We start from the raw sequence: 27,648 nt of genomic DNA, 5'->3' as shown, positions 1-27,648 counted from the left end.
TAAAAATAAAAAACTTTTAGAATTAAATAATTTTTTTTTTTAAGATTATCCGATGGAAAAGTTATTTTATTCCCAAGGATGCAGAATATTTTGATCAAATGTATGTTTTTTTTGTTTTTTGAGAAATAACCCGTGTATTGAAATATAGGAAAAAGACTACTATTCTTACAAAAATGCTCCCCAAAGATATCACATTTTAGGGTACAGACGCTTGGTCAATGGCACTTTACTCTTCTGGCAAAGAAATGAATAATTTCATGTGAACAAAACTAAAATGAAATGTATGATCACTTTACTTATTTTTATAACAGCAATGTTTAAAAAAACAAAAATTACATGCACTGTTTTATTATTATTTTGTAAAACATCATTCAAATAATTATGAAAAAGACCCTTTACTCTCAGCCTCGATTTATTTAATCATTTATTAACATTTATCGATTCGTAAATTATTTGAAATTGCATGTGTCAGAGGTATATATATAGATACAGGTCAATCTCCTAGATTTCTACATAAATAAAACCATGTAAAGTGACCTTTCTATGAAGAATAAGGAAAAACACCTTTTTGCGCGAGAATAAGCCCATTATTCGTCTGCATGTCAAGTTAAAAGGGACAAAAATAGAAGACACACGAAACCACACTTAGCTTCGAGATTGAGGCTCACTTCATGCTGCAGCTGATCAGCACGAGTGAAAACAAATACCATGATTCGTCCTTTATTAATTTATTAAATTACATTATTGCGCAAACTCTGTCATCAGTAACAAAATCTCCGCTGTGCTCGATGGCAAATGGATTATCAGTACACTCGAGCTTTTGGTGGGAATGTTTCGATTTCGTCGTCCAGTGTGTTCATGTGAACTGGCCTGTAGTCCAGTCGAACTTTCTCATTTTCCCAGTATCTGCAAACCAGAGAACAAGCTTTGTTAACGAGAATGGAAACAAATCAACTTGTAGGCTATATAGCATATCATAAAGCATCTGGAGATGAGGGGTCAGGGGTGGAAGAGGAGAATCCTTCTAAAATGAAATTCTTCGAATTTTATTACTATGATTTTCAAATGACATAAGTTTCTGCCCCTCCCCCAGAATTTTTTTCGTGTCACGATCACGGCTTATATAGTTCATCAAGAAACAACGAAAAATGTGGACTCTGCAGTCAGATAACCTAAAAAGAAGTGCAGAAGCAAGCGAGGTTAAGAGAAAAAAAAAACCTCACCCTACTGTATGTTTCATCCAGTTCTCATCATCTCTTTTCTGCAAATTGGCATACAAGATTCGGTATTCTAAAATGATGAAGAAAAGGGAAAGATACATGCAGCAAAAGGTTTAGATTAGAACTAACCGTAAAATCCTCACGTGCATGAGCTCCTCTACTTTCTTTCCTGGCTTCAGCAGAGTGCATGGTGATGCATGCATTGATTAAAAGGTTTTCCAACTCAATTGTCTCTACTAAGTCCGAGTTCCTACAAAGGTTTAACCAAACAAGAAATGTAAAACATGAACACACCAGTATTCAGTTAAAACATTCAATATAGGCATATTCCCAAAAATTAATGTACCAAATCAAGCTTCTGTCCTTCAATTTCACATCATCAAAACTCTCCCATGCCTTATCGATCAACTGACAACCTGGAACAGGCAAAAATTTAAGCAACGAGAATGAGGAGTTCAATGTTCTTTGCCACTTGGACTTGCATGCGAGTGGAACTGTTGGAGATCTTGCATACCTTCCTCCAGTGTTTCCTGAGTCCGAAACACAGCAGCATTGTTTTGCATTATCCGCTGCATGTTCAGCCGGATTTTTGAGGTAGGGATGGAGCCATTTGAATTTCTAAGCTTGTCTAGCCATGCAATTGTCTTCTGTCCTGCATCGTTTTCTAGAGGGTTTTGTTTCTCTCCTACAACATCGCAAGTAAATGTATCTCAATAACATAGTCATGGAGCACAACTTATCGACCAATAGAGCAATGAAAGTCTGGGCACCTGGCCTGTGGATTTCTGCAACCCTGTTTGCACACGCCCGTCCAAAGACCACAATATCCAGGAGTGAATTTGCTCCAAGTCGATTGGCCCCATGCACTGATGCACAGGCAGCTTCCCCAGCAGCAAACAGTCCAGGAACCACGGCATCGGGATCATCACCTTTGATGGTAACAACCTATACAACACCACAAAATGTAGAAAAATTTCCATATTGTTGATGAGTTATTCAATGTGCTTCAATTGTACCTCTCCATGGTGATTCGTTGGGATTCCCCCCATATTATAGTGGACAGTGGGTAAAACAGGAATTGGCTCCTTCGTAACGTCAACGCCAGCAAATATAGCAGCAGTTTCGGAAATACCCGGAAGTCTCTCCTTGAGGACCTCAGGGGGCAAGTGGTTCAAGTGAAGGTAGATGTGATCTTTCAAGGGTCCTGTTTAGATGCAAGGTATAATGTATCAGACATATAATGGAGGTACATGGAATTCAAGGAGTATCAAATCATTTTCCTCGGCCAAATTTTCCTTTTCTTCTGCTGCTGTTCCACCTACCCACATAATGGCAATTTAAACTGAAACAATTTTGTTTAATCAGCAACCATGGGATCAGAGGTAGGCAGCAACAGCACTCAAACCAGAAAAGGATCTATAAATTGTTATATGACATGGAATCACATACACTAGTAAGGTTGATAGACTTCAACAGGGAATTAAACCTAGGGCTTTCAATTGATAAAAAGCACAAGATCAACTTTTCTTGCTTGTCTAGCATACAACATTCATCACATAATTTCAGAATAATGGAAATTGCTTCCTCTAGGTTAAACATAAAAAAATTTACTTCTAGCTATCATTAAAAGACTTGAAGCAAACCATTTGATCATGTAGTCTTATGCAGAAATGAAGTTATCCTGGTGTATTTTAAAAGAATTTAACCAGATTTTCTGCACAGTAACAATAACGTACCAACACCACGCCCTTCTCTGATCTCCATAGTCATAGATCTTGATACAACATCTCTAGATGCAAGATCCTTAGCTGTTGGGGCATAACGTTCCATGAATCTCTCACCTTCACTATTCCTAAGTATACCACCTTCACCTCGGGACCCTGACCATCGAATGGACAAGGTACATGAACAGATTTGAAATGTGAGGATAGAAATAATCGGTGCTTGACGCAATGGAAGGATTATATGTCATATAAAAGTAACAACATATGAACCTTCGGTGATCAGGCACCCAGCACCATATATACCAGTAGGGTGAAACTGAACAAATTCAAGATCCTGCAAGCGAAAAGCCAAAACAACAGTAGTTAGAGAAAAGATTATTTTTTTCAAATGAAGCTCCATTTCATTATCCTTCACACCAAGATGGCATCCATAACAAACATTTATACAGACCTCAAGAGGCAATCCCGCACGTGAAACCATAGCATTGCCATCTCCAGTGCAAGTGTGAGCAGAAGTTGCTGAGAAGTATGCTCTGCCATAACCCTGAAAGGAATACAACAAAAATATTTCTCGGGTGCTGTAATAAATATTATAAAAAGAATTTATCATGTATCACAATTATTTCAATTATGCTTCCAGAAAGAAGTACCCCAGTAGCAAGGATTGTGGAGGCAGCACGGAACCGGTGTAAGGTCCCATCCTCCATATTTAAGGCAATAACACCATGACAGCTACCTGATAGACATAAAGTTTCGAACACATTGATAAATAAAGAAGTGAGTGTGTTCATGTTGATTTGTTCAAATAGGATTAGAAGAAATTTAGAGGGAACAAGATCATGTTTTTTGTATTAAATTAAGTAAAAAGAAACTTGGAAGAATTGAATGCATAGAAAATATAAAAGACACAGAATAACCTTAGAAGTGGCATGAGGATAGGTATGAAAGAAGGAGATGCACATAATAAAATTAATGGTCTAGAGAAATATGTAGAAGGAAAACTGGGAAACCTACCATCTTTCCTCATGAGTAAATCAAGGGCAAAATACTCCACAAAAAATTGGGTATTATGCTTCATAGCCTGGCCATATAGTGTATGCAGCAAAGCATGACCGGTTCGATCAGCAGCACATGCACAACGATATGCTTGTCCACCTAAATAAAATAGAGATTCCGTTACTGGAAGAAAATAAAATCCTATACTTTGTTTCAGCTGTAGTTTTCAATCATACCTTTCCCAAAATCCAAGCTTTGACCACCAAATGCCCGCTGATAAATTTTACCATCCTCGGTCCGGGAGAAAGGTAAGCCATAGTTCTCAAGTTCTATAACTGCTTTTGGTGCTTCCCTACACATGTACTGAATAGCATCCTGATCGCCTAGAGAAACATAATAGAAATTTGTGTAAAGATAAATACCGCCATGGGTCCTGGGTTCATGTCAAACCAAATGTCCATGCATATTAAAAAGACATCGAAATTATTATTTTTCATCTTGCACCTCTTGAAATTTCGGTTCCGTTCAAACAAAAATTAAACATTTAATGCAGGACGAGATTATTATCATCTATCAGACTTTCTTCCTCACAAGACCCCTGCGTTTCCTTTTCCTTTTCCTTTGACTTTGAACTTAATCCACTCTAGAATGGTTTCAAGTATGGTTATATATCACTGTGGAAAGACAAAAAAATTGGTTCTACACTCTTCTCATAAACAATGACACAGAAATCAAACTTTGTTCTAGAGGACAGCGAGAGGAAGAATAAGTAATGTGACGTGAAGAAACTGTACCCAGCCAATCGCTTCCCTTTACTGTATCATACATGTGCCACCTCCAATCATCCTCAGTCATATTTCCCAGAGCAGCGTTTATACCGCCCTACACAAAATACAAGGAGACGTATACTAGAATCACAGAAGATGAAAGAGCATAAAGGTTCATCATTGACAGGAGCAGCAGAAATTTTGTCTGCACGGTAGCACAACACTGTCAAAGAAATCTATATTGTGAATGAGAACGCTTCTAATTTAATAATTTACAAACCAACATGCAGGTCAGAACAAAAAAATAAAACAATAACATCCCTAGATCTCGAACTAACGACATTAAACAGTCAACTTCTCATTCCAATCACTCTATAACAAACAGAAATAAAAGACATCGTCAAAAACTAAGAGAAAGATTGGAAAGAACATACTGTTAGGCTGGGAAAGTAAGATTGGCTTCAATGTACATGCAATTAGCTGAATATTAAATCGAGCCAAAATATAGTACCTGAGCTGCAACTGTGTGGGAACGAGTAGGGAAAAGCTTGGTAATGCAAGCTGTATTGAATCCATGCTCAGACAACCCTATTGCTGCCCTCAGCCCCGCACCTCCTGCACCCACCACCACCGCATCATAGGTGTGATCCACCACTGTATAGGATGGCCGTCCATTATTCTGTTCAAGAAATAACCTAACCTAAGAACTCAATCAAAATAGCACGACAAAAATAAGATCTATAACACCAATCCAACCAACCCGATGAACTGAATCTCAAATTCACCTAAAATAAAAGATTAAGCTCCATCTCGAACTCACAAATTGCAAAAATCAACTTTTTTCACGACAAATAAGCATCAATATTCTAAAACAACCAGGCACCAATTGAATACCTCACAAAAATCAATCGGATTCGAGCTGAACAATCAATAACTATCGCAATTATACCCCCACTCATCGATTCGCGCTATCCTTTCTCAAAGCTTATTCTACCACCAATCCAAAGTGAGGACATCAAGCCAAAATGGATAGAACAAGCAATCAAATTCGAGAAAGGCGATAAGAAAACGTGCCGGCTGCGTGGAAAAGAGACGGCGGATTGAAGCCGCGGAGGCAGAGGTGGATCCCTGAGAGTGAATGCGGAGGCCACGCGACACGCACCGCCACATCGCCGTTCAATTCCGGTAGCTGAATGAATCTATATACTTTATCAATCAGTGAGATTAATAGGTTTGAGTGTTCCAACAAAATTCGTAATCGAGATTTATCGTCTGTTTGGACTGTCACTAAAAGAGAAGAGAACGAACAAAAAATCAAAGGGAAATGTTCGATTAGTAGTTTGAGCTGCATGTTTACTTGGAATATTATTTAGTTTTTTTTTCCCCGCTGACTTTTTAAAAAATAATTATGTAACAAAAATAAATTCATATTATACACAAAAATAAAAATCACACATTCACAATTTTTCTGACTAAAACCAAAAACAGACTAACTTACAAGATTAAAATTAAATTTTTTCCGGATATTAACTAAGGAACGGGAAAAAAGGTGCATTATATTACCGAAATGCCATTTTCTTAATTATTTTTAAAAAAGTGTATTATAAATGAAAATAAAGTTTTATCATTAAAAAATACAATTTGTCAAATTTTACTAATTTGATTTGTTAGAAAATAGGGGTTTTATAAAAATACGGTAATTACTTAATCCAGTTTTATTAAAAATAAGAAATGGAAAGATTTCGTTGAAATTGTTCGAGATGCATTTTTTCTAGCTCCCGAGAAAGACATTATGTGGACATTGAACCTAGATTAAATCAATTTGTAAGTGTTAACAAATTCAATCTATTATATCTGATATGGATAAGGGGAGAACTTCCATCAAATAATTAGATTTACCTTTTAAAAACTGGAATGTAATTAATAATTTATTCATTAAAATAAATTAAATACATTTAAGAAAAATATTTCTAATTCGATAAATTGGATTTTCGGGTTAGAATTATGAGAAAATAATAAAATTTTAATGGTTACATAATTTTTTAATATATGATTAATTTTAATTGATTTTATAGTCGAAATTTGTTTTCTAATTTTCCCACTCGATATCACTGTTTTTAACCCCTTTCAGCCCACAACTTTTTTATTAAGCCTGACACGTGTTGGGCTATTCATGTGGCCAAGTAGTGGCCGCTGTTAGAATGGGCTCAGTCGCCATGCCCAGTTAGATTCAAAATTAGGGGTAAAAGAGTCTAATTATTTGAATAATGTATGATATAAATTATCACAAAAACATTTTGTGAGACGTAGTTATTAGTTAATTTTGTGAGACGATTATTTTATGTGAGTCATTCGTGAAAAAATATTATTTTTTATACCAAAAAATATATTTTTTTTTTGTAAATAATGGACATGGTCGACTGTCTCACAAATAAAAATTCGAAGACATATACATATTCATAAATTACAAGCCAATTATATTTGTATTTTTTTTTAGAAAGAAATTATATTTGTATCTTAAAAAAATAAAAGATATTTAATGAAAAATTAACATTTAATTTATATGTATGACGTGGAGTAAGATCTACAATCGTGAGCAAAGACATCTTCAATTTAATAATTAAAAATTAAAAATAGACAAAAAAATTGTCCTGCTTAAACAATTATTTTAGTTAATTATCAAAAAATCCGTAAATAAATAATTTTCAAAACTCTTAAATTGCAATACAATCTCTAACATTTTTCCACAAAAATCGCTTAAACTTGACCAAAAACATGTCACAATTCGCATAGTAAATATCTGATCAATATCCTTTATCAAATTATCTAAAATTCTTGCGGACGCGACATTTCAGTTTAATTTTTAGAGTAAGTCTTTTGTGAGACGATTTCACGAATCTTTATCTGTGAGACGGGTCAACCATACCGATATTCACAATAAAAAGTAGCATAAAAGTAATACTTTTTATGGATGACCTAAATAAGATATCTGTCTCACAAAATACGATCCGTGAGATCGTCTCACATAAGTTTTTGCCTAATTTTTAATAGTGTATGACACAATAGTTGTTTTCATATAATTAATATGATTTATACTTTATTTATTTTTTTGTGATTCACAAATAATAATAATAATATATAAAGTTGAAAAAACCTTTGTGGCATCATATCTATATTTATTATATATAAAAGTTGCGACTCTTATTAGTTTTTCTTTATAATATCAATTAGATATTCATTTAGATATCTAACCACTTTACAAATTCAAAAATTCACATATTATATCTACAAATCACATATTTAATATAACTGCAGTATCTTTATCCAGATAATAATTTAAAACTATAACAAAATTTTACGAAACAATTCAATCTATTAAAATAATCATAATCATGATTGATATACGTAACATCCGTTATTTTATATATGCATCACTTGTACATTATTAGCTGTTATATAATAAAAAAAATATGAGAAATTAAAAGACAACACACAAATTATGTGGAAGAATAATTATTATGCGCAATAATTACTCGAGGGGGTTAAAAGTGACACAAATCCAATAATTAATAGCACAACCCAATACCACATATTAGAATTGACATTATTGCTATTGCCTTAGTGGACGAGAGGAATTGTTTGGGTGGGCCTAAAAATTAACTATAGGAGATAAGAAATGAATTGTTGCCATTCTACTACACCAAGAGATTTCATAAATTTTTTCTTCACTACAACTAATAAGTTTGTGGCTTCAAGACTTGGAAATTGATAGGTCTTTTTGGTTTAGCTGGTAGGACGAGTTAATGAAATATGTATGATGACTCTAATCATTTTATAGAACCTGAGTCAATCGTTTGACGAAACAAATGTATATAATCCACTAATATCTCATCTTTCTCACCCAACAGATATATAATCGTATGATCACTTACAGGAGGACGACGTGTATCAATCAATGGCTATATGTGTGTGTGCCTATATATATATATTCAACATTAGGATACATGGTGTACTAATAATGATTACTTAACATGTACAACTCCACTCACTAATTTTTAAAAATACAAACTCCATTCATAAAACTAATTAATGCAATGTACAAAGGAGAAAAAAAATAATAAAAATAAAGATGGCTAATTAAAAATTTGATGATGGTTGGCACATACATATGTGGTCCTAATATTAATATACACACATCAATGGATCTTTACATGTTTCCTTCCATAATCAATCCCTCATGTGAACCTAAAAAGTGAAGCCAAAAGAACCGTTTGATAATCCAATAGAAACCTCACTTTCGGCATACAGAATCCTCATTTTATTCCCTCCCGCAACATCCATCCACCCCCCACACAATGCATTCATTCTATTATTCCCTCGATCTTTCCCTTTCCGCGGCGAAAGCGAGGTGTCGGACCCTTATGTGCAGGCCTCCGGGGAAATCGACGAATGGGAAAGCGACGGCGTGATCCGGCTCGGCTAAGATCCACCGAAATCTGAGGACTAAATGGTGAATGAATAAGGCCATTTGTAGCTTGGCCAGTTCGGAGCCCGCACACAGGCGTGGTCCTCCACCAAATGGCATGAATGAGAGATTGTTTGTGGTGCTTGAATTCGATGATCCTCCCTTGGTAGTGTTACTCTGTGACACAAAATTAAATAAATAAGAATATTATGCGGTTTCTGTTCGGCTATATTATGTCGATAGTTATATTGTCTTGGTGGTTTAAGACAACCGAGACACCAATAGATCTGTGTAATTAAATGAAGATGGCGACTTTCGCATTCATTCGAGGAAAAAGTGGAGCCTTGTGATTTTTTGTGGAATCGGTAAAACAGTCGGGACTCGGTTCATCTAATGGTTGTAAAAGAGTTACACGTATTAAAGATAGAATCGAAGTAACCAGTAAAATTTGAAACTAAGACATGTATCGATAAATAATAACCAAGTGAGTGATAAATGATGAACTTATTTGGTAATTTTATCAAATAGGAGTGATATATTAGAAAATGTTTTTTTAAAAAAAAAAAAAATAGAAAAAAAAATGGGTTAGAGTTGTTGGACCAGGGAGAAGAGGGCTCACTCAACAGAGAAAAGCAATCGTGCAAGCGCACGTGCAACCCCACAATCCACATGGGGACTTTAATTATCGGTCTTCCACTCCCCCCGCCCCACACGCACGTGTGGAAGGCAATGATTGTCTATGTTCGCACCCACTGTTTTACGGTGGGCCTCTGGCTCCGTACGCGTTTTTGCAACATCCATATTGATCATGACTGTTCATTATGTGGGAACCCTAATCTTCAAGGTATTCTATTTGGATACTACTATTATTATTATTATTATTATTATTATTTGTTAAATAAATAGATATCGAGTTCAAAACTCTACTTAAGTATTAAAATAACAATGATAAAAATGTGTGTGAGACGATCTCACGGATCGTATTTTGTGAGACAGATATCTTATTTTGTTTATTCATGAAAAAATATTACTTTTTATGCTAAGAGTATTACTTTTTATTTTGAATATCGATAGGATTGACCCGTCTTACAGATAAAGATTCGTGAGACCGTCTCACAAGAGACATACTCAATAACAATTGCATTCCGAGTATTATAGATAGTTAATTTTTTTTATAATTTATATTTGCAATAGCAAAAATATATATAAGGAGATGGATAATTTTGATGTGTTACATATATATCGTGCACATATATATGAGCTTCGAAGGGGGGACAATCATTTATTAGATGTACAATTTTGATATGTTTTATTACATCTAATAGATAAGTATCATCTCATCGATATTCGCGTAACACAGTGAGTGTATGTGTATATACACACCCCCTTAGGAGAAGCAATCTCAAACCAAGGGCTTTGGTGAATCTCTTATCCATTTATTTATCCACAAAAATAAAACAAGGGGGGAAAAAAGAAAGAAGAAAAAGATATTAACCATTCACATAGTGTTGGTCAATAACTCAATCTCAATTATTTTCATTGGCACCACATACTTTTATTCCAAATTCAACGTTGTATCTTATTTCCCATATTTGTCTATAATATTTAAGTACAAATCTAAAAACGACTAGCTAATAAATTTCATTTATTTTATAAATTATACCACGACAAAAAAAAAATTATAATATTATTTTATATTACACAAAATTATTTGCATATGTAATATATTTTCTACATGACAATGCACATGTATATCATGAATAGATATAGTCCAAGAATAGAATTCGCATGCTATTTTTGAGCTCTCCCATATCTCATATGTTTCAAGACAAAAACTTGTGTGAGACGATCTAAAGAGTCATATTTTGTAAAACATATCTCTTATTTGGGTCATCCATGAAAAAAATATTATTTTTTATGCTAAGACTATTACTTTTTAGTGTGAATATCGATATGATTGACCCGTCTCATATATAAAGATTCGTGAGACCGTCTCACAAGAGACCTACTCATGTTTCAATCATGGTGATATATTTTCACAAAATTAATTTATTATGTAGTTTCTAATTATTTAAATTAAAATCTATATTATCAAACATACATACATATATATATATATAGCATAAAATATAGATTTTTTTTTTTTGAATAACAAACCTGCCATCTCCATGGATTGAAGTCCGAGGGTTGGTCAAAAAGTGAGGGATCTAAATGCACAGCAGCAATCACAGGCAATACCTTCCACCCACATGGAATGTCATAACCTTTTCAAATATCACCAATTTTTGTTTTGTTAAAAAAAAAGTATATAATTTTATTTATTAAATATAAAAAGTCAAAGACAATAATTTTCTGTTTTTAAAAAATAAAATGTGTTTTTTTTAAAAAAAAATTTATAATCAACGAGAAATAATACTATCACCTTCGTAGCAAACGTCTTTCAGGGCTTTTCGATGCAAGAATCTTACAACATTTCCAAGCCTTAATGTTTCACTTATAACCTGAAATATTTAAGCACACATCGTATCTCTTTCGTTTGAACGTAAGCATATAATTCTGTCGATGAATAAAAGTAATCTAAGTAAACTTACGCATTGCGTGAATGTCATTTTCTTGTAATCGTCCCAAGTAAGTTGAGTCTCCATTTTTTCTCCAGCAATTTCCAAGTGTTCTTCCTGATGAAAATATGAAATACTTGAAAAATCATCGAATTGTGTAGTTTTTATGATAAAATATATATTTAATTAATTTTGTATCGAGGCGAGGGAGGTAAGTGTAATGGCTATGTTTTGAATTCATTTTCCATAACATTTTATATATCAAGAAATTTTTTAAAATTCGATATAAAAATATCTTATCATATTGTATGTTAATCCGTAATATGGTAACTATGATAAAAATTATGCATCTTCCGAAATAAAAAAATTATAATATAGATGATATTTTTTAAAATAAGTTCCAAAAAATGTTTGCCCAGAAAATTTATCTATTTAACCTTTCTGGAATTAATGTTTCCAGATATAAATTCGTGAGATGTCTTGCACTTAATATCTTATATTTTGTAGGGTAATTAAAAGGGCCAAAAATTATGGAGAAAAAATAAATAAATTTTAAATTTTAATTGGAAAGAAGACTGCTGACCAAGAATATATCAGAAAACCATGTTCATAATTAAAGAGAAAAATAAACTAACGACGATGATGCTTTACTCTTAATCGTTGAACTGCAGTGGGACAACTCTGCAGGAAGTAGATTGCCAAAGCTATCGCAACCGACGAAGTCTCGTGTCCTGCAAACAGCAAGCTCAACACAAGATCAAGAATCTGTTCTTTCGAAAGATTTGAATTCCTCAGCACCCACCCGAGCAAATCATTCTCTTCCTCGATATTTTTCTCCATCCTCTCCTCCATTTTCTCTTCGATGAACTTAAGAATCGTCGATCGAGACTGTGTATGTATCAGGAAAGACATGAACTTTAAGCAAAGCCGGAGTTATATGGTTTCGTGATTGTTTTGAATATGTATATTTTTTGGTACCTGTAATGCTTGTCTGTAAGCAGTCCCGGGGAAATTGAGAGGAGCAGAAACTACACCTTTCATGAATGTGATGTACTCTTTCTTGAGCTGTTCGGTCTCTGTTTTTCCGGGCTGTAAGCTCATTATATGCTCTGCCATTAGATTGAATGTGAACTGCGAAAACAAAAGCATCGATCTTTAAAGCAAGATTCGCGAGCGATTAAATTCTTGATATTCGATTTATTCTACCTTCTTGGCTTGATCTTGGGCGCAGATTACAGAGTCGTCCGTCCAAGAATCGAGAACCAACAGGGTGTGCTTTTCGACTTCGCGAAAGAGATGGGTTTTCAGCCTCGCATTGCTCAAGAAATTCAGAGAGATGATCCTCATATCCCTATGCATTTCTCCCACCAAAACCAACATCGACCATTTCCCGAGAATCCCGCCGATACTTCTCGGGTAACTACATTCAAACAGTTTACCTTCGTTCTGCAGAATGAATCTGTTCAGTCCAGCATCGGCTGACACAATTGTAGGCTCGCCAAATAGATGGGATTTGTAGATTTTCCCGTATCTGCATGAAACAGGAATCATCATCAAACCCGAAAAATCAAACCTTTTTGGCTGTTTAACTTGTGGGTTTCGTCTATTGACAGAAAATTTAACCAAGAATAACCTTGAAATATGTTCCTCCATGAATTTCCCAACTGTGGTGGCCGAATACGGCTCCAAATAGGCGATTGTTTCACCAAGAAAAGGCCAACCCATGCTACCTGGTGGAAGATTGAAAGGTTTTCGTCGTCTTCTACGGAAATTGAAGATAACCAAACCGATGCTTACAAGAAACAAAACGAATTCCAAACCAAACATGGTTTCTTGTCAAATTTTTTTTTCCCCGATGAAAATATATTGCTTTTGAAGCTTTGAAAAGGGATCTCCTGCTTTCTCCAATAGTTTTGCTACATCAAGCAGGCGGATTGGAGAGGAAGACGAAAGTATTTGAGTAGCTTTTAACCCAATAAGCTGCCATTTATAGGCATTAGTATTCAACCCTTATTCAATAATATAATAATAATAATAATAATAATAATAATTGTTATTATAAATAATTTCGAAATTTTATTATTATTATTATATATCAATCAATGCAGTAAGATTTGATCTCTTGTCTGTGCTTGCCGCTTACATCCAAAGGAGCGTAACATGTCAAATAATTAAAACTAAATTTTTTAAATGTTTTTTTAATAAATATAAATTATATTAATTATAATATAATCCACAATATCAAACTCTATTTGCTTGCTTATTCTAATTTAAAGTTTATGGAATGTTTAAGGCTTCAAAAATAAAGTGATTATTGATTTTTTCTTCCCATTTTTTGTTTACCGACAATTTAAGTTCGATTTATTCATTCATAAGATTCGATCAGATGACCTTGTGTAAATGGTAAAAACTTGTGTACACGGTCTCATGAGTCATATTTTGTGAGACGGATCTCTTATTTGAGTTATGAATGAAAAATATTACTTTTTATGCTAAGAGTATTACTTTTTATTGTGAATATCGGTAGGGTTGACCCGTCTCACAGATAAAAATTCGTGAGACCGTCTCTCAAAAAACTTACTCTATGTAAAAATATAGTGCAAAAGGAATGAATATGAGATTTTTAATGAAATAATTTTTTGTACAATAAATATATAATCAAGTACAAGAATCATTTAATGTTATTTTTTATGTAATTAATGTTATTTTAAATCCCGAGAAAATATACATTCTAAATCCAAGACTAAGAAAGGTGAATTAATGTAGGGAAGTAAATTAAAATGCTTGAGTTGCATTTATTATAATGAAATATTTATCTTCTGAACCAATAACAAAAATTCATATGAGACGATTTCACAAGTCGATTTTGTTAGACGAATGTCTTATTAAACCCGACGTATGAAAAATATTATTTTGTATGTAAAAATTTTTACTTCTCATTGTAGCTATGATTCGATCGACGTACATGTCTAACATATATAGGTTCATGAGATCGTTTCACTGAAAAACTACTAATAAATATTTATTTTATTATCAGTGATTTTTTTTTAAAAAAAACACCTTTTTGCTTTACGTTCGTGCGGTCTTTAAGACATCGTCATTTTGTCCATTCTATTATTATAATTAATTTTTTTTAGATTTTTAGTTAATTAATTAAAGAAAAAAACAAGTTGAACTCACTAAATAATTAAGAATATGTAAGAAGTATTTCCCATCGACTGTCAACTTAAATAAAATGTAAAATGATGAATGTAATATATATATATATATATATATATATATATATATATATAGACCACATATGCTAATGACCATATATATATACACACAAAAAATTCATCATTACTAAGAGGAATCATCCAAAGGATACATATTATTAAAAACAAAGACGAATATTTATCAATATTATCATAATCGAACCCGTGAATTTATAATAGTAGATATAATAATTATTTCCGTGCATCCATAAAAATAGCGTGAGATTATCGAAAAATGACACTGTGTAATATAAATGATAAAAAAATTTGATTGATATATATATTTTATAGTGTGATTAATTGTATGGTGTTTGAATTGTAAATTGAATGTGTGTTGATCAATCACAAGGTTTATATGGTGCAAGAACCTACAGAGGCAAAGTCGTCGGTTTCTTTTTATGATTTTTTGGCAATATTTAATTTATCTTATATATTTTTTTTAATGTCACATATATATTTATGCAAGATTTTCAATTTACAACGGAAAATATTGGATTTTATTTCTATTTGATTTTTTTTGCTGCATGTTTTTTTTTAGTTTTATAGACATTTATTTATGGGCAAAAACCTGTGTGAGACGGTCTCACGTGTCGTATTTTGTGAGACAGATCTATCATTTGGGTCATCCATAAAAAAATATTATTTTTTATGCTAAGAACATTATTTTTTATTGTGAATATCGATAGGATTGACCCGTCTCACATATAAAGATTCGTGAGACCGTCTCACAAGATACCTAATCTAATTTATGTGTTCAACATATCAAAACATCCACCATGTATACCTACGTGAGCACATATGAAGTGACATTCACCCATCAAATATATATATATATATATATATATATATATATATATATATATTGCTTATTATCCATTGGCATTTGGGCCCAAATTGCCAACCAATGACAAGAAATATAGGTAACCACTCGTGTGGGTGGCCCACTTGAAGATGAATACGTTTCCTACCCAATCATTGCCCCAACTATTTAATTTAAATGTTTCCTAATTAAATTAAAATCATACATTTATTTAATCCATATTTATTATCAACATTTCAAGTCGTCGATTCTTCTACACATGTCGATATAAATGAGGTACCAACTAATGTAGGCCCATAACTGAAAGGCCCATTACTACCAAACCCTTTGATTAGACAAGACTATCACAAATAATGAAAGCCCAATGGGACAAACATTCTTGATTCTACTATTTCCAATTTTAATACAATTTCTTCGTTTTGTATGGACCCAAAGGTCTCTATTAAAAATACCTCCTTTCCCATCTCTACCAATATTTGAAGGGACATCTCCGTATTTAATTTCTGGTTGAATTTTTCAAAGGCGCGTTTGTATGAATGGTTTTTTTTTTTAATGTATACGACAGGATGATATTTATCTCGTGCAAAAGTTCTGAATTTCGATTGGGAAGATTTATTGAATGAAATGATGGATTTCTTTGTTAAGATTGAGATTTTGAGCTAATTCAACCATAAAAGTCAGCTCAAATAGGGAAGATTCTACAGTCCATATGTACAACTCCTGTGAATTTTATGTAATCGACGTGGGACAACTAGCACACCTCTCACGCACAAGAATGAACATTTGGAGCGTGAAGTTTACAAATGACCTCAACTATGGACATAACGGGTGGTCTAATTATGGACAGTTCAACATATAACGATAGAAATTGAGTTCTGGTACCATGTTAAGATCAATATTTAGACCTAACTAATCCAGATTATCCAAGTCCATATATACAATTCACAGTGATTTTATCCAACCGATGTGAAACAACTAACACACACTCGTACGCCCAGAAATGAACATCTAGAGCGTGAAGTTTACAAATAACCCAACTATGGACATAACAGGCAGTCCAACTATGGACAATCCAACACATAACAGTAGAAATTGAGTTCTAATACCATGTTAAGATTGAGACTTGAACTTAACTCAATCCCAAAAACTAGCTCAAGAAGATAGGATTGTCAAGTCTATATATACAACTCTCAGAGATTTTATCCTATCGATATGAGATAACTAACATTCTTTTGCTTTGTTGGGATTTTGATTAATTTGATTGTCTTGTCTTGTCTTGTCTTGTTTTCTTATCATCCAAACAAAGCACAAGAAATTGCAAAATAGTAATTGTTTTTTGGGATGGAAGGACTTCAACCACACTTGTAACTTGAAGCTTGATTAAAAAATTAATGAAAAAGACAAGCAATCATTATAAATGTTAATGCAATTTTGATCACTTCATTAATTTGATTGATGTGAAACTATAAAATATCTATAGCAAACTCTTTCATTGATGGGAATTTGAGTCGTCAAATTTTTTTTAAAAATTATTTCAAATAATTGATTTAATGTAGTCTTACTAGCTGCTGAAAGCCCTTTCAAAATAACTTTTTTGTCCATTCCCAACAACTGATCATTAACCGGGATGAATATTAAATTTGAACAAAATTATGTAAAAAAAAATTTATCATGCGTTTTTATAAATTTTTCAATTATTCAAGTGCTTCAAAAGTGTATTTTCACAAAATTAAATTACATTTTTGTTTAATCAATTTTCCATATTATCAGTAAAAAAATTCATCACATTTATAGCATAGTACGCAAGGAAATTTTAGCAAAACAACCTATATTTGGTCCAAATGGAGTTTTTGTAAGAAAATTTTATGAAATGGATATTTAAAAAATAAAATAAAAATTGATCTCGTGAGTATTTTGGATAGCAACATTTATAAACTGAAATTAAATTTTGCGACTTCTAGCTTATATATATATATATATCTCTCTCTCTCTCTCTAGTTCTATATATTGGACATTTGAAACCAGATGAACTTCAAATAATCAGCTAACTTACTTAATAAAATCATATCAAATTTTCTTATATTTGTTAAAGCAATAACATGACACATCAACAAACTTGTTAAAATAAACATTTCTCAATTATCAAAACCAAATGACAAAAGAAATGCATTCATCTTATATCCATTGTTAAATTCAAAACAAGGCTCCTAAAAATAAGATCAAAATGATATATTCTTTATCTTTTTGTACCATTTGTCACATCCAAATAGAGACAAGAGGATGCATAACCAAACAAAGTAGTTCTACTTTGACTTGTTGAGATGGAGGATATATACTACTAATATATGGCACAATTAAGTTAGGAGACTCAATGTACATGAACAAAATCTTTGAACCTAAACTCCCCCAATCAATGCAAGTTCTTTGTTTGTTTGTGATTGAGAAGAAAATGACATGGGATTTTGGCATCATTATTATTGACCATATGATTAATTAAGATACTTGGAGAGTATTTACAATTTAGCAAGATTCTAAAGCAACACCTTATTTTAATCCTAAACTCATCATCTTTTAAAGCAAGTTAGATATGATTGGATTACATTTTACAATCTTATGATCATTATGAGTCATCTGCTCTAATTCATGTATCATTATGAGTCATCTGCTCTAATTCATGTATTCATGTTACAATTTGGTGATGGATCGAGTAGTCATGTTATTACTAGTACAAATTTTTGTTCACATTAGCCGACAGCTCAATGAAAGATCAATGTCCAATTAAGGTGCCAAGTTAGAATATCTATATGGAGAATTTTAAACAAGAATACAAAAAACAAACCCGATAAATATTTTTAGTTTTCGAAAATACAATCATTGTAAGGCCCGAGATGTTATCAATTTTATGATACCCCGAAAAAAAAAAATATTATTGATGGCAATTTTGTAATAAGTGGAAAAATACTTGATTTAAATTTGATGGCAATTTCGTAATTATTGAGGGCTGAATTGTAAATAGTGAAGAATTCAGGGGCTAAAGTGCAATATTGGATTGAGTGGGACACTTGTCACCACCATTCACTTTGATATATATAAATGTCCAATTTCCTTCATTTCTTCAGCCAAGAAACCGAGAGTTGTTCCTGGAAATCCTTGAAGTTTTCTTACACGTTAGAAAATTGATTTTGCCACATTCGGTTATCAGAATTTGAATCCGGACACAGTTCTGTACTCCTCTCGCTACGAGCTACAACTGGACGTAAGTTTTATTGAGTTCTGCTATCATTTGAAAATATGATGTTGTAGGAATTTGATATGATTCATATATGGTGTTTTGGATATGTTAAACATCGTAGAATCGAAGTCAGATCGAAGAACAGATTGATTATGGAATTGTTATGAATTTCTGATTATATGGACTGAAAACCAGAAAGATTTAGATTATTGATTGATTACAGATTGTATCGGATATGGGTTATGATTTTTAATTGCTATTTGTTGATATGGTATTTACGGGGATATTGAGATTGCGCCGTTATGCCGATGATTCGAATTAAATTCAGATTAATCAGATTCAGTATTGAATTGAGAATGGAAGGTTGATATTATTATTCTTGATATGTCATTTCAGATTTACAGAGACAGTCTTGAGTTCAGAACTTCCGTTTCTTCAGACCGAGATTACGAACGAAAGGTATAAGTCAATGTGGCATTGGGAGATCGACTCAAGTAGGATATACTTGGGTTTCCCGAAATCACATACTTATTGTTATTATATGCATTGATTTGATTATTATATGCTGTTCTATTGATTTATAGGAAGCATGTAATAGATGAGTATTAGACGAGTGATCTTGTGACAGAAGTGCCTGATAGTGGTGGAATCGCCACGAGCACATTGCACGATGTCACAAGATAGTGTGTTGGCGATTGTGCCACAGTCTGTGACGGATAAGTCAAGACACTGTATGTTTGGTTATATCGACGTGGATAGAATCGGAGTTCTTCTATTACTGTTGGTCGATATAGGAATGCCAACGTCTGGAAACCGGGATCCCTAGACTAGGATTGAGTCTAGTCTGAGTCGTGGAGTCACGATCATTGTCAACAGTTTTATATTGATTATGTTTCAGATTTTGATACATATTGCTATAATCTGTCCATGCTTTTATGTTTATCATATGATTGCATGTTCGTTGATTTATACTGAGATTATATTCTCACCGGAATTATCCGGCTGTTGTCGTGTTTGTATGTGTGCATGACAACAGGTGGGACATGATCAGGGTCGAGGAGATGACGAGAGATCATGAATAGAGTGGAGACCACGGACTTTGACGTTGCTGTAGATAGGGTTTGGGCACGTGATAGCTAGTTGTTGAACCTGAGTTTTGAATGATTGTATATAGTACCAAACTTGTGCTTGAATACTGATATGTATATTAGAATGATTTCCATTATAATTTAGACCATGTTTATTATAATTGATTAAATTGTCCCAATGACGATTATGAACTTGATTAGCGTCCGGGTCCCCGCAATCATTATATTTATAATTAATTTTCAAATATATATTTTAAACACATTTTTACATACTAGCAAGAAGCACGTGCGATGCACGTGAATATTAATTATTTAATAAAAATTAAAATTTGATTTTTTTAAAAATAATTTGAATAATTTTTTTAAAATTTATATTGTGTTGGTAGAATAAGATTCACAAAACACGTTTTTAGTAAAACACATTTTTCTTATTTTTAGTTTAGTATAAATAGTTCATTTTCTTCTTTTGGATACAATTTTGGAAGCCCATTTATCGCGGTAAACCGAACAATGAAACCTCTCCATTTTCTGAGAATGTTCTTATGAGTCTTAACATATTGGTTTAGTCTATTGTCATATTAGACGAATAAATTAATTAAGAACGTATATACCTTACTTTCAAAATTGTTTCTCAAATTAAAATTCAAGCAATTGATTTTATGTTATATAATAAATTATAATGAGTATAATATATAGAACGAATTTAACTGAAACAAATTTTGAAAAAATATATATCTAAGCACCACGTATAAGTTATAATAACCTAAAAATCAATCAAATTATGGATTTTATAAATACATATATAATAATTTATATAAGTGAAGCACACTAAGGACAAATAATTATCAATTTAAAATATTTGTGACTAACTCATCAAAATATTATCAAAACTAATGAAATAATAATATTGATAATAAAATATAACCCATAATATTCAATTTAAATATTATTTAACTTCATACAGAATTTTTTTACCTTTTGCTTTAGAATTATATATTATAGATAAATTAATATATATATATATATATATATATATATATATATATTATGTATTTGTATGTGTTTAGTGATTGTATATTACTGGGATCAGAAAAGAATTTAGTTGGGGTGAATAAACTCTTTTAAAAATATTTGCTTTTAAAATTTGTCTTCAATCGTTTTTAGGCGGTTGAAAGATTTTCTCAAACAGTTAGAATATGAACCACGTGAAAAGTGTAAAAAACGATTCAATATTTCTAATATTTTCAACCGGTTGGCAATCTAGACAACAAGATATAGTTTGAAATGTAAAAACTTGTGAAAAGTAAAGACATGAGAATTTTATGGATGTTCGGAGAAAAACACTCATACCCCTTCTTCCTCTGTATGAAGGATTCCACTAAAACACTTGTCTGATATATATATTTTTTTTAAAAATTGCTACTAAAATATTTAAATTTCTTATTATAGCTAGCTCTCTTAATTTTTCTATCAGATTCATATTTTATGATATTATTAGTATATTAACATTCATGATTATTAATATAAATTATACTAAATAATTTATTAAATTATTTACTTTCAATTCTTAGTTAAAAAATTATAAATATATTATTATTAAATTTTATATTATTATATACTTATCATGTTATTGTATTATTGCATATATAATTATTTTTTCTTATATCTTCTTGTGATACTATGATTTATTATTTAATCAGAACTACATTAAAATATAATAACAAAATTGCGTTAAAATCATAAAATAACATGTAGAAAGAAAATTAAAAGGATAAAATATTTAAAGTTAGTATAAAGATGAAATATTTGAGAAAATTAATATAAGAGTTACATTTTATTCTTGAAGTGATATAAATTATTACAATCAATGTATATTGTAGTGATAATTTATTAACATTTGTTAGACTATTAATTATATATTATGTGGAATAATTATGCTACTAATTAACTATATATTAGGCGGAATAAATAAAAAATTTTGATATTTCATTTTTACACTTGCAACAATTAGAAATTTACAAATATATCTTTATTGAATCTAGGATTTGTATTGATGAGGAGGTCATTTTTATTTTTTGACAATTGAAAAACATGGCTAATGATCTACACTTTTGTAGGTATATAGATAAAAAAATATTTTTTTATCAAAGATATATTAATTTTTAATGCATAGATTTCCTATAAATTGTATAGAAAATGTCCATGCAATTAATCTAACAACACACAATTTAAGGGGGTAGTAGAAAATTTACAATGAAAAACTTTGTTATTCTTTTTACACTTTTATAAGTATAATAGTTAAATATATATTCTTTTAATATTTTTAATTATTTTTTAAAATTAAAAAATCTATTCTTTTAATATTTTTTCTAAGAATTATGTATCAAGAAAATGTTATTTCTCTAATGTATTTTTATTATCAAATATCAATTCAATTTTTATGTAACATTATTTTTAAAATTTATTTTGTTACAAATTTCTATTAAAAAATAAAAATACTATTATGATCTTCATGTATTTAATGATTGTGTAGAAAGTTTTTCATACAATTAATCTAACAACACACAATTTATGGAAATAGTAGAAAAGTTACAATGAAAAACTTTGTTATTTTTTTACACTTTTATAAGTACTAGGTAAAGACACGTGCGGCGCACGTAAAAATATATTTCTATTATAAAAAATTGTTGTGAAAGAAATGAGATCAGAAGAGATTAATTTACAAAAAATTATATATTAATGATTTCATGCTATATTATTCGATAGAAAATGAGTAATGCTACATGTGCAACCAAATTTGTACAATAATTCTTACAATTCAAAAAAATTAATACATAAATTTCATTTATAAAAAACTCATGATAAATTAAATATAAAATCTCATTAGATAATAACAAAATCTCACGATATAATTGTTGTAAATATCGCAGTACGATATATTCGTTGTAAGTTTAGCATTATCCGTCATACAGAATTTTTTTACCTTTTGCTTTAGAATTATATATTATAGATAAATTAATATATATATATATATATATATATATATATATATATATATATATATTATGTATTTGTATGTGTTTAGTGATTGTATATTACTGGGATCAGAAAAGAATTTAGTTGGGGTGAATAAACTCTTTTAAAAATATTTGCTTTTAAAATTTGTCTTCAATCGTTTTTAGGCGGTTGAAAGATTTTCTCAAACAGTTAGAATATGAACCACGTGAAAAGTGTAAAAGACGATTCAATATTTCTAATATTTTCAACCGGTTGGCAATCTAGACAACAAGATATAGTTTGAAATGTAAAAACTTGTGAAAAGTAAAGACATGAGAATTTTATGGATGTTCGGAGAAAAACACTCATACCCCTTCTTCCTCTGTATGAAGGATTCCACTAAAACACTTGTCTGATATATATATATATTTTTAAAAATTGCTACTAAAATATTTAAATTTCTTATTATAGCTAGCTCTCTTAATTTTTCTATCAGATTCATATTTTATGATATTATTAGTATATTAACATTCATGATTATTAATATAAATTATACTAAATAATTTATTAAATTATTTACTTTCAATTCTTAGTTAAAAAATTATAAATATATTATTATTAAATTTTATATTATTATATACTTATCATGTTATTGTATTATTGCATATATAATTATTTTTTCTTATATCTTCTTGTGATACTATGATTTATTATTTAATCAGAACTACATTAAAATATAATAACAAAATTGCGTTAAAATCATAAAATAACATGTAGAAAGAAAATTAAAAGGATAAAATATTTAAAGTTAGTATAAAGATGAAATATTTGAGAAAATTAATATAAGAGTTACATTTTATTCTTGAAGTGATATAAATTATTACAATCAATGTATATTGTAGTGATAATTTATTAACATTTGTTAGACTATTAATTATATATTATGTGGAATAATTATGCTACTAATTAACTATATATTAGGCGGAATAAATAAAAAATTTTGATATTTCATTTTTACACTTGCAACAATTAGAAATTTACAAATATATCTTTATTGAATCTAGGATTTGTATTGATGAGGAGGTCATTTTTATTTTTTGACAATTGAAAAACATGGCTAATGATCTACACTTTTGTAGGTATATAGATAAAAAAATATTTTTTTTATCAAAGATATATTAATTTTTAATGCATAGATTTCCTATAAATTGTATAGAAAATGTCCATGCAATTAATCTAACAACACACAATTTAAGGGGGTAGTAGAAAATTTACAATGAAAAACTTTGTTATTCTTTTTACACTTTTATAAGTATAATAGTTAAATATATATTCTTTTAATATTTTTAATTATTTTTTAAAATTAAAAAATCTATTCTTTTAATATTTTTTCTAAGAATTATGTATCAAGAAAATGTTATTTCTCTAATGTATTTTTATTATCAAATATCAATTCAATTTTTATGTAACATTATTTTTAAAATTTATTTTGTTACAAATTTCTATTAAAAAATAAAAATACTATTATGATCTTCATGTATTTAATGATTGTGTAGAAAGTTTTTCATACAATTAATCTAACAACACACAATTTATGGAAATAGTAGAAAAGTTACAATGAAAAACTTTGTTATTTTTTTTACACTTTTATAAGTACTAGGTAAAGACACGTGCGGCGCACGTAAAAATACATTTCTATTATAAAAAATTGTTGTGAAAGAAATGAGATCAGAAGAGATTAATTTACAAAAAATTATATATTAATGATTTCATGCTATATTATTCGATAGAAAATGAGTAATGCTACATGTGCAACCAAATTTGTACAATAATTCTTACAATTCAAAAAAATTAATACATAAATTTCATTTATAAAAAACTCATGATAAATTAAATATAAAATCTCATTAGATAATAACAAAATCTCACGATATAATTGTTGTAAATATCGCAGTACGATTTATTCGTTGTAAGTTTAGCATTATCCGTCATACAGAATTTTTTTACCTTTTGCTTTAGAATTATATATTATAGATAAATTAATATATATATATATATATATATATATATATATATATATATATATATTATGTATTTGTATGTGTTTAGTGATTGTATATTACTGGGATCAGAAAAGAATTTAGTTGGGGTGAATAAACTCTTTTAAAAATATTTGCTTTTAAAATTTGTCTTCAATCGTTTTTAGGCGGTTGAAAGATTTTCTCAAACAGTTAGAATATGAACCACGTGAAAAGTGTAAAAGACGATTCAATATTTCTAATATTTTCAACCGGTTGGCAATCTAGACAACAAGATATAGTTTGAAATGTAAAAACTTGTGAAAAGTAAAGACATGAGAATTTTATGGATGTTCGGAGAAAAACACTCATACCCCTTCTTCCTCTGTATGAAGGATTCCACTAAAACACTTGTCTGATATATATATATATTTTTAAAAATTGCTACTAAAATATTTAAATTTCTTATTATAGCTAGCTCTCTTAATTTTTCTATCAGATTCATATTTTATGATATTATTAGTATATTAACATTCATGATTATTAATATAAATTATACTAAATAATTTATTAAATTATTTACTTTCAATTCTTAGTTAAAAAATTATAAATATATTATTATTAAATTTTATATTATTATATACTTATCATGTTATTGTATTATTGCATATATAATTATTTTTTCTTATATCTTCTTGTGATACTATGATTTATTATTTAATCAGAACTACATTAAAATATAATAACAAAATTGCGTTAAAATCATAAAATAACATGTAGAAAGAAAATTAAAAGGATAAAATATTTAAAGTTAGTATAAAGATGAAATATTTGAGAAAATTAATATAAGAGTTACATTTTATTCTTGAAGTGATATAAATTATTACAATCAATGTATATTGTAGTGATAATTTATTAACATTTGTTAGACTATTAATTATATATTATGTGGAATAATTATGCTACTAATTAACTATATATTAGGCGGAATAAATAAAAAATTTTGATATTTCATTTTTACACTTGCAACAATTAGAAATTTACAAATATATCTTTATTGAATCTAGGATTTGTATTGATGAGGAGGTCATTTTTATTTTTTGACAATTGAAAAACATGGCTAATGATCTACACTTTTGTAGGTATATAGATAAAAAAATATTTTTTTTATCAAAGATATATTAATTTTTAATGCATAGATTTCCTATAAATTGTATAGAAAATGTCCATGCAATTAATCTAACAACACACAATTTAAGGGGGTAGTAGAAAATTTACAATGAAAAACTTTGTTATTCTTTTTACACTTTTATAAGTATAATAGTTAAATATATATTCTTTTAATATTTTTAATTATTTTTTAAAATTAAAAAATCTATTCTTTTAATATTTTTTCTAAGAATTATGTATCAAGAAAATGTTATTTCTCTAATGTATTTTTATTATCAAATATCAATTCAATTTTTATGTAACATTATTTTTAAAATTTATTTTGTTACAAATTTCTATTAAAAAATAAAAATACTATTATGATCTTCATGTATTTAATGATTGTGTAGAAAGTTTTTCATACAATTAATCTAACAACACACAATTTATGGAAATAGTAGAAAAGTTACAATGAAAAACTTTGTTATTTTTTTTACACTTTTATAAGTACTAGGTAAAGACACGTGCGGCGCACGTAAAAATACATTTCTATTATAAAAAATTGTTGTGAAAGAAATGAGATCAGAAGAGATTAATTTACAAAAAATTATATATTAATGATTTCATGCTATATTATTCGATAGAAAATGAGTAATGCTACATGTGCAACCAAATTTGTACAATAATTCTTACAATTCAAAAAAATTAATACATAAATTTCATTTATAAAAAACTCATGATAAATTAAATATAAAATCTCATTAGATAATAACAAAATCTCACGATATAATTGTTGTAAATATCGCAGTACGATATATTCGTTGTAAGTTTAGCATTATCCGTAGGAAATTCAATGTAATATAATTTGTACTACATGTGTTATAAAATGAGTGCAAAAGATATTTGTTTAAAAATTTTATGTGTTAAGCAAATAAAAACAAATAAATTTGACATTTCTTATTATCAATCATAACTCATAAGGAGAAATTTTTTGTATTTCAATATTCTCAAATTAATATTTTGCGGAAAAAATATTTTCAATTCATCTACAAGAAAATAAAAACCAAAGAATTTTGTAGTTTCAATCTTCTTGACAACTTGATCATTGCCTAGCATACGTAGATTGATAATCTTGATATCATCATAATAATTGATTTTACAAAAATTTTCTCACCAAATTAAAGATAAACTTCTTGCATATATAAAATCATTCAAAAGATTATAAATCTACAAAATAAAATAAATCACATTCAAACAAATATTTTTGTGAAAAACATTTGTTCACTGCATCAACAAGTAAATAAAAACCAAATAACTTTGACTTTGTCTATGGACAAGTAGTGAGTATTGCAAATGA

The 27,648-nt window shown here is 29.7% G+C and overlaps 2 protein-coding genes across 2 annotated transcripts; both read right to left on the bottom strand.

The window, feature by feature from the left end:
- Nucleotides 1-551: 551 nt before the first annotated feature.
- Nucleotides 552-6,048, bottom strand: LOC142531120 (succinate dehydrogenase [ubiquinone] flavoprotein subunit 1, mitochondrial). Its single transcript, XM_075637162.1, has 16 exons — nucleotides 5,782-6,048; nucleotides 5,219-5,386; nucleotides 4,735-4,822; nucleotides 4,177-4,323; nucleotides 3,959-4,099; nucleotides 3,595-3,680; nucleotides 3,396-3,488; nucleotides 3,215-3,278; nucleotides 2,957-3,100; nucleotides 2,237-2,424; nucleotides 1,991-2,165; nucleotides 1,735-1,905; nucleotides 1,567-1,636; nucleotides 1,350-1,470; nucleotides 1,224-1,261; nucleotides 552-906 (listed from the first exon to the last, which is right to left on the bottom strand). The coding sequence occupies exons 1-16, from the start codon at nucleotides 5,875-5,877 to the stop codon at nucleotides 804-806; spliced, it is 1,893 nt and encodes a 630-aa protein (XP_075493277.1). The 5' UTR covers nucleotides 5,878-6,048; the 3' UTR covers nucleotides 552-803.
- Nucleotides 6,049-8,823: 2,775 nt separating this feature from the next.
- Nucleotides 8,824-13,697, bottom strand: LOC142531597 (cholesterol 22-monohydroxylase CYP90B51). The gene is made up of 8 exons (XM_075637792.1): nucleotides 13,364-13,697; nucleotides 12,937-13,261; nucleotides 12,709-12,861; nucleotides 12,382-12,618; nucleotides 11,764-11,847; nucleotides 11,595-11,673; nucleotides 11,330-11,436; nucleotides 8,824-9,349 (listed from the first exon to the last, which is right to left on the bottom strand). The coding sequence occupies exons 1-8, from the start codon at nucleotides 13,555-13,557 to the stop codon at nucleotides 9,077-9,079; spliced, it is 1,452 nt and encodes a 483-aa protein (XP_075493907.1). The 5' UTR covers nucleotides 13,558-13,697; the 3' UTR covers nucleotides 8,824-9,076.
- Between the last annotated feature and the right edge of the window lie 13,951 nt (nucleotides 13,698-27,648).

The sequence above is a fragment of the Primulina tabacum genome, chromosome 17 (genome assembly GCF_025594145.1).
Source record: "Primulina tabacum isolate GXHZ01 chromosome 17, ASM2559414v2, whole genome shotgun sequence".
NCBI lineage: Eukaryota > Viridiplantae > Streptophyta > Magnoliopsida > Lamiales > Gesneriaceae > Primulina > Primulina tabacum.
This window is presented reverse-complemented; position numbering and strand designations above follow the sequence as displayed.